Genomic DNA, 14539 nt, shown 5'->3' with positions numbered 1-14539 from the left:
TGTGTGTGTGTGTGTGTGTGTGTGTGTATGTGTGCATGTGTGTGTGTGTGTTACAAAGTTACTTATTAAGGTTACTAAAGACAGGAACTTGCAGAAGAGGAGGGAAGGGGAAGAAAGCAAGGATGGAAATACAGGCAAGAAATAAAGAAGAACGAGTAAAAGGGATGGAAAAACAAGGAAAGAAAGGGAGGAAGAGAGAAAGGAAGGAGAGAAAATAGAAGGAGGGAAGGAGAGGAGAGGAGAAGGAGAGAGGGAGGGAGGGAGAGAGAGAGAGAGATCCAGATCACAGGGCAGTTCCTCTGAGCTCAATGCTTAGGCTGTATGGCAGATGCAACTGAGTCCGGGATCCTCCTTGCCTCCTTCAGAAGCTCCCGTAGGCTGTTCACTCAGAGAAGTCACATCATCTGTGGTCTCTGCATGGTGTCCTGGTGTGGTGAGGAATACCAGTGTGAATACCCAGGCATGTAGCTGTTGGGAGGCATACTGACGCCCTTGGCAGAGGCAGAAACGTCCCACACCGGAGGCAGGGCTGGTGAGCGTGGTGACAGGGCTGCTGAACCCGGGAGGGGGTCACTCTCGTGTGGGTTACTACCCTGCTTCAGCAATTTCTTAAACTTAGAGCGCTTATTCTGAAACCATATCTTCACCTGCAAGACATGTAGCAATTGTCAGGCCAGATAAACATCATCCTGGTGCCTTCAGTGTTAGCCCAGGCTTAAGAAGCAATATACAAACAAACAAGCAAACAAAGCAACCATTACCATTCCAAAAAGCCCCTTCCCTTCCCCCTCCTTTCCCCCTTTCAAACCATCTCCATCCCTTCACTCTAGGCCTACTAGATGTCTTATTGTGGTTCTTGAGTTTAATCCTATAGCCTTGGGGGGTTTTGAAATAACAGTATAAAATTAGAAAGAAATCAAATGAGATCAGTGGACCCAAAATTTTACGAAGGACTTTTAAGTGAAACAGAGTTTGGCTTACAATTGAACAACTAAATTTACCTCCTTTGGTCTATTCCGGTTTTTATATTTACCAACCCCCACATTCGTTATGTTATGCATATCAAGTAATAAACAATTATGAATTGATTAAAGGTTGTATGTTCACAACAAAATACCTTGAACATACCTATGCACATTGTGCACACGCCATGGCATATGCCTGGGATCTCTTTCTCCAGACATATTCTCCAGTCCTGCAAGGATTAAGAAGTGCACCATCTCCCATTCCCTACCTCCTATGTTGCTTAAGCAAACAGAAGGCATCAATCATCACATGATTGTTGGGGTAGCTACTAAAAGTCAAAAGGCTTCTGAAAACTACAGAATCGGGAATCTAAGTTGGCAGCTCATTTAAGTCAACAACCCAAATCTCTAGATGAAAGAAAACCTACAATGTAGCATTACCTTGACAATTCCAGAATCTGTTTTTCCAAGAATAAGAGTCAGAGTCACGGAGCATCTAGGGCCCTTTCATAGCAAACCTCACATATTTTCAGTGGCAACATGCAATAGCAACCAGGCCAACTGAGAAGAGTTCAGGGACATGGCCTGAAGACACCATTCTGTAAGGTCGTGGCTACTGTCTTACTAGACCCTTGCTGGATGAAGATGGTGCCCATCAGAAGAGGCCTTGGCATCCCATGCAGTTCTCTTGACTGCTGGCTTTAGAGTGCAGGTTGATATACTCACCTCTAGGCCCCTTTCTGTGAAATCTGAAATGTCCAGTATAGTTTTCGGGTCAGCAGGACTGTTATCTGTGGTGTCCCAGGCCGTGATTTGGGGAACATTCTCTTTGTTTCTCAATTCTGTCAAGTTCTGTGCTCCGGGAAGGTACCTCAACCTGCACTATTTGGTACCAGAATGATTCAACTACAGAGCTTAATGCAATCTTTACAAAGTCCTGTCTTCCCCATCCTGGAGTGAATGACTTACACATGGATGTCTTTATTAAGCTGCTAGAAAATATGTCTAGTTAACTTTTGCTCCTGGTCTCAGCTCATAAGTTTCCTTCCTATGACAATGAGTTGAAATTAATATTAATTCCTAGGGGTCACTAAAGGGTCCTTAAGAAAAGGCCTTATTTTGCTTCCTAGCTGGATACCCCTCAACACACACACACACACACACACACACACACACACACACACACACACACACACACACGCTTGTTCTACTTCGTGTTATTCTGCTCTGGAATAAGATTTGATTGAATTTGTTCACCAAAAGATCCTAGGCTTAGCTGGGGTCGCAGAGGGTTGGTGTATATGCAAATCCAATTCAGTATTCAATAGCATGTCATTTGTTCCAAACTGTGTGATCCCAGGAAAGGGCGCAACGGGAGCACAGGCTTTTGTCATTTAGCTCCTTCCATCCTTGGTTGACTAGGCCAAGAATTCCTCCTGGTGTGCTCTCTGCACGGTTATCAAGCAGGGCCAGCATTTCAGGGGTATTCGGGCTTCCCGGGAATTACCTGTGTTTGTGTCAGTCCTAAGGAAGCAGCCAGTTCGGCTCTCTCGGGAAGGGCCAGGTATTGAGTCTGCTGAAAGCGATGGTTTAAAGCCTGGAGCTGCAGGCTGGAATAAATGGTCCGAGGCTTCCGAATCTTTTTCCCCTTTCCGTTGAACCTGATTTCCCCGTTTTCGATCACTGTCGTTTTTTGTTGATCTGTAAGCAAATGACACAGAGGAGCCGGTCACCCGTGAAGCCACTGCTGCCTTCTCCCTTCATGTAATAAGGCTGGCAAGGAGTTTCTCCCAAGTTTAAAAAGGGTTCCTCGTAATATCCCGCTATACCACTGTGGGCACGTGCCCCCAGAGGCTGTGAAAGCTTCCCTCTGACCTTGTCTCTAACACTAACCATGCATGATAGTGGTCGAATCTAGGAAGCCCGGGGCATTAAAGAGACGCTCCGCAACAGCGGAGACAGCGCAGGCCGCTTCCTGGAGTCCGCGGCGTTGCAAAGCTTCTTTTCTCTGGGCCCGAGAGCGTTTTCTTGGCCTGGTTTTTCCCAACGCCTAAAACTCTACCAGAACCATCCGGTTGTTTACGTGGCCAGTTAGTTTTGTGTCACCCAGCTGCAAGCTTAGTGCTTTAGGTCCCTTCTGTATGTTTGACATGATTCTGCTCGCGTGGATCAAAACCCAGATACAGAGCACAACCAGGAGCTCAGAGCAGGCTGAGACTCTTTGGACAACGGAGAGCTATCAACCCCAGGCCCTCTGCTTCGCTTCCAAGAACAAAGGAGCAGCCAAAGTACTATGGAAAACCCAGAGAGAGGGAGCCAGGTCTGGGGACGGGGGGGGGGGGACACCTCAAATCACACAAGGGAAGATTTAAAAAACCAAAACAAAAACAGAAAACAAAACCCAATGTCACTAATATCTATCGGCCGGCCGCAACAGCTTCGTTCCAAGTCACCAAGGGGCACCAAGTGCCCCACGCAAAGTAGGCCACCGCTCGCCCAGCGTTGGGATGGGAAGCCTTAACTAGCCCTTCAGTCCTGGCCCAGAATTGTCTCCAGTCCTGACAAACGCGGGTCCCAGCAGAGAGGGAAGGGACAAGGCAGAGGACGCACAGACCTGGTGTGCTGGAGGGCGCAGTGGGGACCGTAGAGCCAGGCTAGGGCACAGCCCGGAGGCTCAGTGGGAACCACACGCAGGAGGCGGAGGAGCCAGGCGGGCCGCGGGGCGAGCCAGCCGGGGGTCCACGGCGGCGGGAAGGGGCCCGGCTGGGAGAGGCCGGCAGGCAGGCGCCAGGCGATCGGGAGCGCACGGGGCCCGACTGGGGGCGCGCGGGGCCGCCCGCAGGAGGGGGCCGGCGGAGGCCCCGGCGTGGAGGAAGTGAGCGGGGCGGGAGGGGTCGGAGGCAGTGGGGAGGCGGGCGAAGCTAGCTGCCTAAGCGGCCTCTCACCTGTGTCGTCCCCGCGCGTCTGGGCGGCCGCGCTGCTGTTGTGGTAGGACTGGAGGTAAGGGCTGTGCTGCGAATGGCTCATGTAGGGGTAGGCGGCGAGCGATCGGTGGTTGTAGGAGTTGCCTCCTCCCGACGCGTAGGGCGAGCCGTGGTGGTGGTGCTGGTGATGGTGATGGTGGGAGCCGGCCGCCGCCGCCGCCGCCGCGGCCGAGTGCAAGCAGTGCAGAGGGTAATGTGCGCCTGCCATGGCCGGGGAGGTCTGCTGCGAGTGCGGCTGCGGCGGCGGCGGCGGTGGCGGCGGCGGCGGCTGCTGTTGCTGCTGCTGCTGCTGCTGTTGCTGCTGTTGTTGCTGCTGCTGCTGCTGCTGTTGCTGCTGCCCGAACTCCATGAAGGCGGATTTGGACGAGTCCTGGCCTTCCAAGCCGTCAGCCATCGTAGTCATGGTCATCATCAAAACTTTGGGGGCTGGAGAAAGCCTTCTCCCGGGTTTCCTTCACCCTCCCCCACTTGGCTCGCACCGCTCTCCCCTTTGCAGCCACCTTAGCTCCCGGGATCCTTGCAAAAAAAAAAAAAATTTAAAAAAAATTTAAAGGAGGGGGCAGAGGTGGTTCTCTTCCTCACTCTTCTCTAATATATACATATATATATTTAATATAAAGAGATATAGTGAGCAGGGCCTTGTTAACCCAAAGGGAGGAGGAAGGGGGAGGGATGGGAGAGGAGAGGGGGAGGGGGAATCTTCTCTCTTCTCCCCCCCCTTGCTTTTCCCCCCTTGGATTTTTGGGGGCTGGTGCAGTTTAAAGCAGAGATTTTAAGGTGGATTCTGCGAAAGTTGCGCGTCTGCTTTCAGACTTGATGCAGACGCCACGAGTCGAATGGTTTGTCTCCAAAGGGCAGCGCCTTCCTATTGGTCAGTCGCCCCCTGACGTCACAGGCGCACCGCTTCTACTGGAGTGTGCGCTGCTTGTGGAGTTCTTCGCCTACCTTAAGCAACTACAAGCTCAGCCCAGAGCTGCAACCCGGGGCCGCTCGGAGCTAAAGGGGAGCAGCGGTGGAGGGAGGCGCCCGGTAGGCTGCAGACGCATCCCGTCGAAGCTCCAAACCCGCATCCTAGAGCCCTTGTTTCCAGGCTTGGAGATTCGGAATAGCCTGGCTGGAGGCTGATCTCTTTCAATTCATTTGCACCCTTTCAGGTTGCCTGTGTTCAGAAGCAGTGGCCCTAGCATTTAAAACCAGACTCCCACTTCACTTGACCTTCCCCCTCCCTCAGGACCCCAACTCTCTACTCCCAAGGGAGCACCTTGGCACTGTGGGTTTTTCCAGAAGTACTTTATTGAAGCCATTGAGGGAAGAAAAACCCCTATATCTGGGCTCCAACTCATGGCAGGGGTCGGGGATAGAGTAAAGAAAGAAAAATCAGACCCTGCTCTGGCGAGATTCCTGCTGTTTTCGGCCCTATTTCCTATATATTGACCCCCCCCAACAGAGGAGGAATACCTCCCACCCCCAGAACTCAGCAGCCTGCTCTGAAAGCGAGTCGTTGGAGAGCTGACAGTAATGCATTTTTTTCCTATTGAAAACAGAAGCTACTGTAATGCTTTCAAATATATGCAAATGATACATGCGGTTAGTGGTTTGGCAAATCTTGATTACAATATAAACTACCCAAGTAAAAGTGCCTTCGTCCTAAATTTGTCTCTCGATTACAATTCCAATTGATTTTATTTTATTGTCAACATTGTTAATGATAAAAATAGAGTCGTTTTACAGTTATTTTTACTTTCTGGAAGGAGGTAATTAGAGTTCTAATCAGGAATACACAAAAATCTCCCATGATTAACTGCAGTACTTTGTTCAAATTGCTGCTATAAAATTCAGAACAATTTGCCTGTAATGATTATGGACTGGGTTTATTTTGGGAGGTGGAATAAAAGTGGATATAGCATAAATTATCCTCTAATTATACACCAGTGTCGCTTCAATTATCCTCTTATCAAAATGGTTGTCTAACTGCCGCATTTAGTTTCAATTCTCTCCTTTTTTTCTATAAAAAGAACTTCATACCTTGTTATTATTAATCCATTTATTATTTGCAAGGGGGTTTATATCCGCACATCCAGGTGGTAGAACCACTTCTGTTTCAAAGATGGACTGGGGAAAGACATTAAGTTTGGAGCAGCTCAGTGCTACGGATCTAGCCTTTCTCCCTCGGGTCTCCAGACTCACTTAGGTCCAAGCTGCGGAGCAGGGACAGCGGAGCTCAGGCGGCCACGTTCAGGCCCAGCCACCAGGTAGGAGAACCGGATCCAACTCTAGGCTTGGGGAGGGACAAGCAAGGCCGCACCGGGTCGCGTCCTGGGGCGGCAAGGTAGGCTCTAGGAGCTTGCGGGGCCAGACGATAGAGACTGGGTGGGAGAAATTTGAGGACCCACCCTACCCCCCTGGGCTCGGTGCCTGCTTTCAGTGGGAACAAACTGTGAGCTTTTGGCCACAAGAAGAAATATGTGGGGTAGCAACCCTGTGTGGTGGTATGTCTGGAGGTTGCGGGGGGACTAGTCTGTCTTCTTGGAAAAACTACTGGGACACTTTTGCACCGTACGTCTGTAGCCCATAAGCTACACGACCCCGGGAATCCTAGAATAGAGAATTTTGTGGTGCTGTTTGCCACTGGAACTCTAGGAAAGGGTGGCAGTAGATGGAGCCTCACAATTTCCCGCGGCGCAGGAGTCACTGACTGCAGCTTATGCTAATTGATTTTCCCAGCTAGCCGCCCGGGGTCTCCTGGTACCCTCAGGCCAGTTTGCCCTTTCTTTTTTCCTTTCTTTCCTTCGGAGGCTTGCGGCCCCGCAGGTTTTCTCCAGAGTTTCGCCCGCAGCTACATTTGCGCCCTCTTCCTTTACCCAGCCCGCCACGCTTAACTTCTTGAGTCCCGGGTGCCGGTTCAGTAACTCTGAATTCATTTTTAAGTGGTTCCCTTGTTCCTTCCCTTTTAACAAGAGGTGCAGTTTAACACGCGAACCTGTAACGCGATCCGTGCGTTTACATATCGGCAATGAATTAAAACAACAACATCTTCTAGGAAAATGAAAGATAGGCTGGGTAAGGTAGTGGTGGGGTGCCGAAAGGGAAGTCAGGGAAAGAGAAGCACCCTCTCCCCCGGCGGTGCACCCGGGCTGCGAGCCCAGCTCGTAATGTCCTCAGAGCCAGCAGGTAGACATGGCAGTTTTATTGCTCTATACCCTGCAGCTTGCTGTTAACATGATGGAGGCGTTTCTCTCGTTTGCTTTTCTGTGTCTCTGCCGTAATGTTCGCAGGTGCACTGCTTTGCCCACTAACTCTGATAGCTTCTGCGTGACGGTGGTGGGGCCGGGAAATGTCCTCTCACCACTTAAGCGCCAGATCCAAGGCGCGCAGCAGCGTCTGTTTGCAAAGGGATTTCCCCGTGTTTGTTTAAAGTGTGAAGAAGCTGCGATGGCTGGAATTGTCCGTTTAGGTGTCTCTCCGTTCCTGGAGGTGTATGTGTGCAGCTAGAGGGTAGCTGTGCATTGTGTAGGTTTTGTTGAAATTTGCTGGGTGACCCAAGCTGGGCTTTGGGAAACAGTAGTGAGCAAGGGGGCCTCACTCGGCTGGACAGCGGTTTAGGTGTTCTTATTCGGGATAGAAGCCTAGGAATAACCGTCCCACTTCCCAGGGAATAGACGACGGAAGACTAGCGGGGCCCAAAGGTGGGTAGCTAGTGCTTGCCACAATGTGGCCTCTGCCCCCAGCAAAGGTGCAGTGTTCTTCGCGCGGAGCTGTGCACAAACTGAAATTGGGCAGTTCCGTTCCTACCCTCGCCTAGTGTCTGGAGCATCTGTGTTAAACTGCAAAACGGGACAATAGAAGGCACCCCTACTTTACTGTAGTGCGACCTGCTACCAGCTCTTCGGTTACCAAAATTCAGGCTTTTCAGAGCTTTGGAAAAAAAAAAAAAAAAAAGGCGCACACCTCAGGGGCTCTCGGGCCGGCGCCTCCCGCGCAGTCCAGGCTCCTTCCTCTTTGTTTCGCTCTCTGGGGAACCTCCGCCAACTCTTGCCAGTGGGAGGGGAAGGAGAGCTAGAACGGCCACTGAAGCCTTTATCATTCAAAATACAAGTAAACTTAGAAACCTGGAGGCCTAAGCCATTTTTTTTAAAGGCCTGTTACTGTAAGATAAGAATTGTATCCATTGAAGTTTTAAGAAGTGGGATTGGAGGCCTAAATTGCATTTTTTTTAAAGGTGTTAAGGTGTTGAGATGTTGTGGACTACTGGCCATGATAAGTAGAAAGAAAAACTCACACACTGCCTTCTGAACACCCCCTGCTTCTATCTGGCCGGAAAAGGTGTGTAGGAGCGGGTTCCTTGGGTCTGAGATTCGTCCCAGTTTGGTTCTGGAGGATGTTTGAAGACAAGTGTAGGGCTGAGAATGCCTAGATCTCCTGGGGAAGGTTTGCAATGTTGGTGGGGCTGTGGCAGTAAATTCAAGCCGTCCAGGATTTGGCTGGGTTTGGTTGCTAAGTTGGGCTCAGTTATCACGTTAATTCTAAAGAAATTAGACCTGGATAAATGGCCTTTGAATTCAAAGAAATAACTCGGTGTTGATTTACATAGCCACATTAAGAATCCCCTTCTCAATGGGAGACATTGGTGGAAAAATTCCTGTTAGTTCTTTCCTCATTTAATGTGAAATTCTCTCTCTCTCTCTCTCTCTCTCTCTCTCTCTCTCTCTCTGTGTGTGTGTGTGTGTGTGTGTGTGTGTGTGTGTGTGTGTTGTGTTTGAATGAGCGTTTGTGTAAGGAAAGGGTACCTGATATTCTAGAAACTCAAAAAACCTTTTCTCCCCAATTACACACACACACACACACACACACACACACACACACACACTGCAGAAGACAGAAAACTGCCCCTTTTCATTTCTTGGTGCAGGCTAACAGTGGCACCCTAATTTAGGAGTAGCTCAAAGAACCAACCTAGGCAAGAAAATGCTGAGCGTTTGGTGGTATTTTTCTCTAGCAATAAAACTGCAAAGCTCATGTTTCCAGGTTTCCCCAGATCCAGCTTAAAGGTGAGTTTATCTATTAAATGTCGTAAAGGAAGGTTGAGCAGAGTTTGGGGCTGTAACCCTTATCTCTCCAGTTCTGGTTTCCAAGAATAGGCAACTGGGAAACCCCAATCTACTACTGACCACCAGGAGGGTTTCTCAGCGTTTTCAAAAGTGATCATTTGAAGAATATCACCAGCCAAGTCTCAACCTAGAGGCTTCTATTGTAGACTTTTTAAAATCTGAAATTTCATGGTGTTAATTGATACTAACTAGGTCCTTCCTCCAACTTCACCATCATTTGAGCTCTCCCTGGGTCCATCTCTAAGTGTGCTTGCGCCCAAAGCATCTGTATTTGGGAGTACTGAATGACAACCAGCTTGAAACAAGTCTTTCCCCATCTCTTGGTTTGGGGGTTGGACATAAAAACCTGTTTGCTTACAGTTCCTCTCTTTCCTCCTTCCCCTCCTTCCCTCTTTCCTTCTCTTTCAGTAAACATTAGACCCCTACCCCTAATACATAAACACAGTTTCCCTCAGCTCAAGAGAGAAGAGGGTTGAAGAACCTACAGTGTTCAAACAGTTTTAAACAAGGTAAAGGCTTGTGCTTTCAATATATAGGCTAAACCAACGCTGACCTTCCCCTGCCCCATATTCCCCTGCTGGGAAATGAAGCAGAGCAAAGGAAGACAAGAAAGAGTGCTGGAAGTCAGCTTTCCTTTACTGATCTTTGAAAAGCAGGACCCCTAGCTATCATAGAGTAAATACAACCCTAGAGTGGCAGGGAACAAGCATCAACAGGAAATGGCAGACTATTTTTAGGCTTAATAAGGAGTTAATATAGCTGCCTAGTGTCTTCCTAAATGCCTGGAAGCATCTCTGTTTAATTCTTTCATCTCTTCATCAGCAGTAACAGTAATAAAGTCATAGCAAATGCCTATAGAATAGTAGAGAGCCAGTCTTGGGACAGCTCTTCAGGGAAACCTGGATGAAAAGCATCCTCTTGTTATAATGGAAACAAAAAACCTAAGTGGAAACCCTTGTTTCACTGGTGAGAAAAAGACACATGCGCTGTGTCTGACCATCTCTTGATATATGTTTTTCTATAATTTTCTTACTTATCTGGTCACAGACACTTATTTCTTATTTCTAGAACATCCCAATAAGTGGGAAAACAGTTTAATACTTACTCTTTTAAAATGAAACGTTCCCTAGAGGACCACAGATTTACTAGCCCTTAGAAGTTGGGATTAAAAAAAAATCTTTGAATGACTACTATGCCATTTCTTTTTTGTTGTTGTTGTTGTTCAGAAAAAAAAAATCCTCTTTACGCAAATATAGGAGCAAAGAAACTCACTCCTTTCCACCCCTGGGATAAAATATTTTTCCTGTAAATAATTTTATGCACAAAAATGTTGCTCCCCATCTTTATGCCATCTAGTGGGGCTCCTTCCCTCGGAGACCCCAAGTCTTTGGCTCTTTAAACACACTGAGAGGTCACGTCCATTGGGCAAGCTAGCATTTGACTGTGTCATCTTTGGAAGGTAGAAAATAAAAGGGAACACACGAGCTGTTGTTGTTGTTGTTGTTGTTGTTGTTGTTGTGAGTTAAGGGTGTAGAGAAGATGAGTGTTAACCAGCTTTTGTTGTTATGCCTGACTTGTAGGTTTTCCTGTTCATTGGGTATCACAGCACTTTAATGTTAGTTTCACATCAAATCATCAAAGTTAAAACTAACAAAGGTAGTCCCTATTCCCCCGGCCCTGCAGTGGTGTGTATTTGCTCTTGGAGTGAGGGGGTGGGGTGGAGGTGGGTGGGCTAGACCTGCCAAACCAGCGCTCCATTTGCCAGTCTTGTACACCACACCCTCCTCCTCTCCCCCCCCTGTTCCTCAGCCTCCTTCTCTCTCGTCACACTGACCACTTCCGCAAGGTCGTAATAGAAAAACCCATCCAAAAATTGCAAGAAGCTACCTCTCCTGCACAAAGCCAGCCATTCTTTAATAACAAGATTGTGATGCTCAAAAGTGCTGGGCCCAACAACAACAACAAAAAAAGCAAGGGCAGCAATTCAGGATGCCAGTCCAGCAGTCCCAAGCAGACAGGCTGGCATCCCAGCCGATCTGTGGGTCTGGGGTGAAGGAAGGGGCGAGGGGCAGGAGCCCAGAAGGCGGAACGCCCGCGCCCGCAGCTGGCTCCCACGCGCCGCCGTCTGCGGAAAGCCAGGGGCAGGATAATGGAATTCAGCAGGCAGGGATCCTCAGAGAGCCAGCCACTGTCTTGTACAGATTTGTAGAGAAACCCTCACTGTAATTAAAACCGTACAGTCAGATTAATTCAATGTGTTGCTCGGCAGCATTTTTAATAGTAAAAATCCGCTTTAAAATTGAATTAGGGTCGAATAAATTTTCTGCGAGACTCGCCGGATTTGCCAGCTTTCATTGAAGCCAGCTAGGGTGGATTTAGGAGGTGGCTCCCGCCCCCCCCCCGCCCCCTGTCCCCAGTTGGAGGTGGGGTAAGGGTTAGACAGAGGGTGTTGATCAACAAGGGGGGCAGTTTTGTCCCTAGACTAGTTGGCAGGAGCCAGGTCCAGGGGAATCTCACTGCCTGGGGCTAACCCTTGATCTCAGGGGGCAATACACAGACTTTTGACACCCAAAGCCTCCCCTACTCTTTCCCACCCTCTTTGCGAAGTTCTTGGCTCTTGAGAGGTGAAGGGGGTAGGGAAGAAAGAGAGCTCTACTGTATCTTGAAGCAATTTCTCAACGTGTGTTTCCGCGTGTGCTGGAGGTTGGAGCCCTCGCTGGCCGCCTGAGTGGCAGACAAGAGAAAGTTTTGGGTCTCGCTCCCCCCCTCCTTGAAAATCTTCCAAAAATTAAGGGTAATATTTCAAGCCTTCTGTCAAAATGTCTCCCAAGCTTTAATTTGGCTGGCCGCCCCCTCTCCCTCCCCTCCCCAACCCCACCTCTCCTCCTTCGCGTTTGAGCGTTTGAGCGTTTGAGCGGTTCACGTGGTTGTGAAATAAGTGTTAGCGTTGGGATGTTTTTCCCCCTCTAAGGTTAGACACCTCCGGGGTGAAGACTTGCTTAAAGTTCTTGTAAGAAGTGCCTGAGCTCTAATGGGGAGGCATTCACTTGAAAGAAGCCTGGGGTGAAAGAAATAGGGTGAACTGGATCCGCTCTCTTTCTTGAAGCCCCCCCCCCGTTGGTCTTTTAGGGGCCCCGAAACAGACTTTAGCTCCCCACCCCTCTTTCCCAAAGATCAGGATACAACACGGGCTTCTTGACACTCACATACAGGAGCACGCCCGGTGCAAAACCTTGGGTCGCAAATCCCCTAACAAGTTAGTCACATCATCAGGCCTGGGAAAACAAAAACCTCTGTGGGTCCCTGTTCCTCAGGCAACAGCGCTCAGACGCCTTAATTGCTGCAAATTGTCACTCTGTCCCCTTTTCATTTTCTCACTCCTTCGTTTATTTTTAGTACACTTCAAATGCCTACACACTTTCCTAGTAAGGAGAGCAGAACAATTATTGCCTTTGCCTTCAGGGCCTGCTTTGCCAATCACTGAGCTCGGATGGAGTAAACAGGGCGAAAAGCCAGGCGCGTTATTGGTCTTGCTTATTTCAGGTGGAGGGTGGTAAATAACTCTCCCTACCGCGTCACCCCCTCCCTGCCTTTGGTTCTTGGGTACCAATTACCTGGAAGAAAGGAGCTGTGCGCCCCTCCCCTGTGCTCTCATCACATCCACTGCGTGCACACCAAGTTTTACTCTCAAATCCAGCGGATCCCGTCAGAATTGGCTGGTTCCACAGAGAGTTGTTAGGGGAAGAAGAATTCTGTGGAGACCCAGATCTTAATTCTGTCCTTGAATAGAAAGATGCATCCTGAGACGGAGAGGAGACATCTTCCCTGCCCCCCATGCTGGGAAGTAGGGCTCTTTTTCTCCGCGTGCTATGAAGGGGCGAAGTACAAGCCCCCAAGATATAATGATAAAGAGCCCATTCAGGGAGCCTTTCTAAGGCAAGGCAAGCTTTTAGATTGACCTGGAGCAGTTAGAAAACTTTGCGTGGATGTCTATTTTTTTGTCATATTAGCTAAGAGTTCTTAAGAGAGAACTTTACATTTTGATATGTGTATTATCTTGAAATTCTACTGAGTCCTGTATCAAACACTATGTGTCCTAGCCACATCGTAGGTTGGGGATGGGAAGAGAGGCAGGTGTCTATAGCCTACAGCAGCCTAGGGGGTATCCTGCATCCTGCAGATGGATCCGAAACAAATCAGTGCAGGATTAACTTGTCTGTCTTCTGAATTGTCTCCAATCACTAAAGCTGCGTGGGCCGCACCTGCCAGGGTGGCTTCAGGTTACTAGCTGGTGTTGAGCTAGAGACCTTGTCCCAGCTCCGGATGGACCAACCAGGCTGGCTACCTGTCAGGGTGCGGAGGTTCACTGGCTGGATAGCTTAAAGGAACACAGCGAATATAAACCGCACTATTCTCTCTCTCACACCCACCCATCCCCCGCTATTTCTTTCTTCCTTTTTGTAAAAACATTTACAAGGAACCTAATTTCAGATGGTGGAAGTAAATTTCATGGTAGGATATATTTTACAAAACATGTAATCTTTTCAGGCCGGAAGACTTTTAATTAAAACCATACTTTGACAAGTTGAGTTTCAAAGCAGAGTCACACCAGCACGGAAGGCTAATTCATATTCAAGATATAGTCTGTAATTCAAGTTGTTTGAAAACTCGGGCCAGTTGGAACAACGCGCTGCTGGTCTGGTTACAGGCTCAAAGACTTGTGGACTCCTGAGTCCATAAAGGAACAGAATGGAGTACCTATATGTCCATCGAAGGTTCAGCTGCTCTCCTATGGAGTATATTAGCAGTGGGAAAGAGGGAGAGAGGAGGGGGGAGAGGGGAGGGAGGGAGGGAGGGAGGGACTTTAGCGAAGGACTCCAGAGGACAGGGAGCCTTAGGCGTACCAGACTCCCAAGGAGAGCAGTTCCCTTTCCCCCAGAGGGAAGACTTCTTAGAGGCCTCCTATCTTCCTTGATCCTACTGGCCAGTACTAAAAATAAAAGGGAATCTCCCATAATACCCCATTCCTGGTGATCCAAAGCCTGAAGTGTGATGGTTTGTCTGTTTAGCTGATTAATGGACACAGTCTTTGGTGTCCTCATGAAGATGCTTTGAATGGCACTGCATTTTTTGAATTTTTTATTATTATTATTTTCTTTATTTACATTTCAAATGCTATCCCGAAAGTTCCCTATACCCCCTCCCCCGCCCCTGCTCCCCTACCCACCCACTCCCACTTCTGGGCCCTGGCCTTCCCCTGTGCTGGGTCATATAAAGTTTGCAAGACCAAGGGATGGCACTGCATTTTTAAGTAATTGCCCTTAACAGTCTTCAGAAATTGATCAAATCAGAGTGGGTTAACCCCTCGTGGAAAGGAAATCTCCTTCCCTCCTCCTCCTTTCTTTCTCTTCCCTCCCTCCCTCCCTCTCTCCCTCCCTCCCTCTCTCCCCCTTCCCTCTCTCCCTCTCTCCCTCTCTCCCTC

The 14539-nt window shown here is 48.9% G+C and overlaps 1 protein-coding gene and 1 long non-coding RNA gene across 3 annotated transcripts in view; one reads left to right on the top strand and one right to left on the bottom strand.

Moving 5' to 3' along the window:
• The window catches only part of LOC110316133, a 49003-nt gene that overhangs the window by 3835 nt on the left and 30629 nt on the right, over positions 1–14539 (top strand). The window contains exon 1 of one of the 2 annotated variants that reach the window (XR_002380254.2): positions 5948–6201. The exons of the other annotated variant lie outside the window; for it this stretch is intronic. This is a non-coding gene — a long non-coding RNA (uncharacterized LOC110316133). Of the gene's footprint in view, positions 1–5947; positions 6202–14539 lie in introns of those variants that run through there. 2 annotated transcript variants of the gene reach the window in all.
• Positions 211–4522, bottom strand: Dlx6 (distal-less homeobox 6). Its single transcript, XM_021190231.2, has 3 exons — positions 3911–4522; positions 2473–2666; positions 211–647 (listed from the first exon to the last, which is right to left on the bottom strand). The coding sequence occupies exons 1-3, from the start codon at positions 4359–4361 to the stop codon at positions 396–398; spliced, it is 897 nt and encodes a 298-aa protein (XP_021045890.1). The 5' UTR covers positions 4362–4522; the 3' UTR covers positions 211–395.

The sequence above is a fragment of the Mus pahari genome, chromosome 2 (assembly GCF_900095145.1).
Source record: "Mus pahari chromosome 2, PAHARI_EIJ_v1.1, whole genome shotgun sequence".
Taxonomy (NCBI): domain Eukaryota; kingdom Metazoa; phylum Chordata; class Mammalia; order Rodentia; family Muridae; genus Mus; species Mus pahari.
This window is presented reverse-complemented; position numbering and strand designations above follow the sequence as displayed.

What these genes read in the sequence shown, in the direction of transcription:
- Dlx6 (XM_021190231.2), bottom strand. Translation starts at nt 4,361, where the DNA reads ATGATGACCATGACTACGATGGCTGACGGCTTGGAAGGCCAGGACTCG. An exon ending in GACGCGCGGGGACGACACAG is followed by an intron (nt 2,667 to 3,910) that starts GTGAGAGGCCGC and finishes ATTTGCTTACAG; the next exon opens with ATCAACAAAAAACGACAGTG. An exon ending in TAGGACTGACACAAACACAG is followed by an intron (nt 648 to 2,472) that starts GTAATTCCCGGG and finishes CATGTCTTGCAG; the next exon opens with GTGAAGATATGGTTTCAGAA.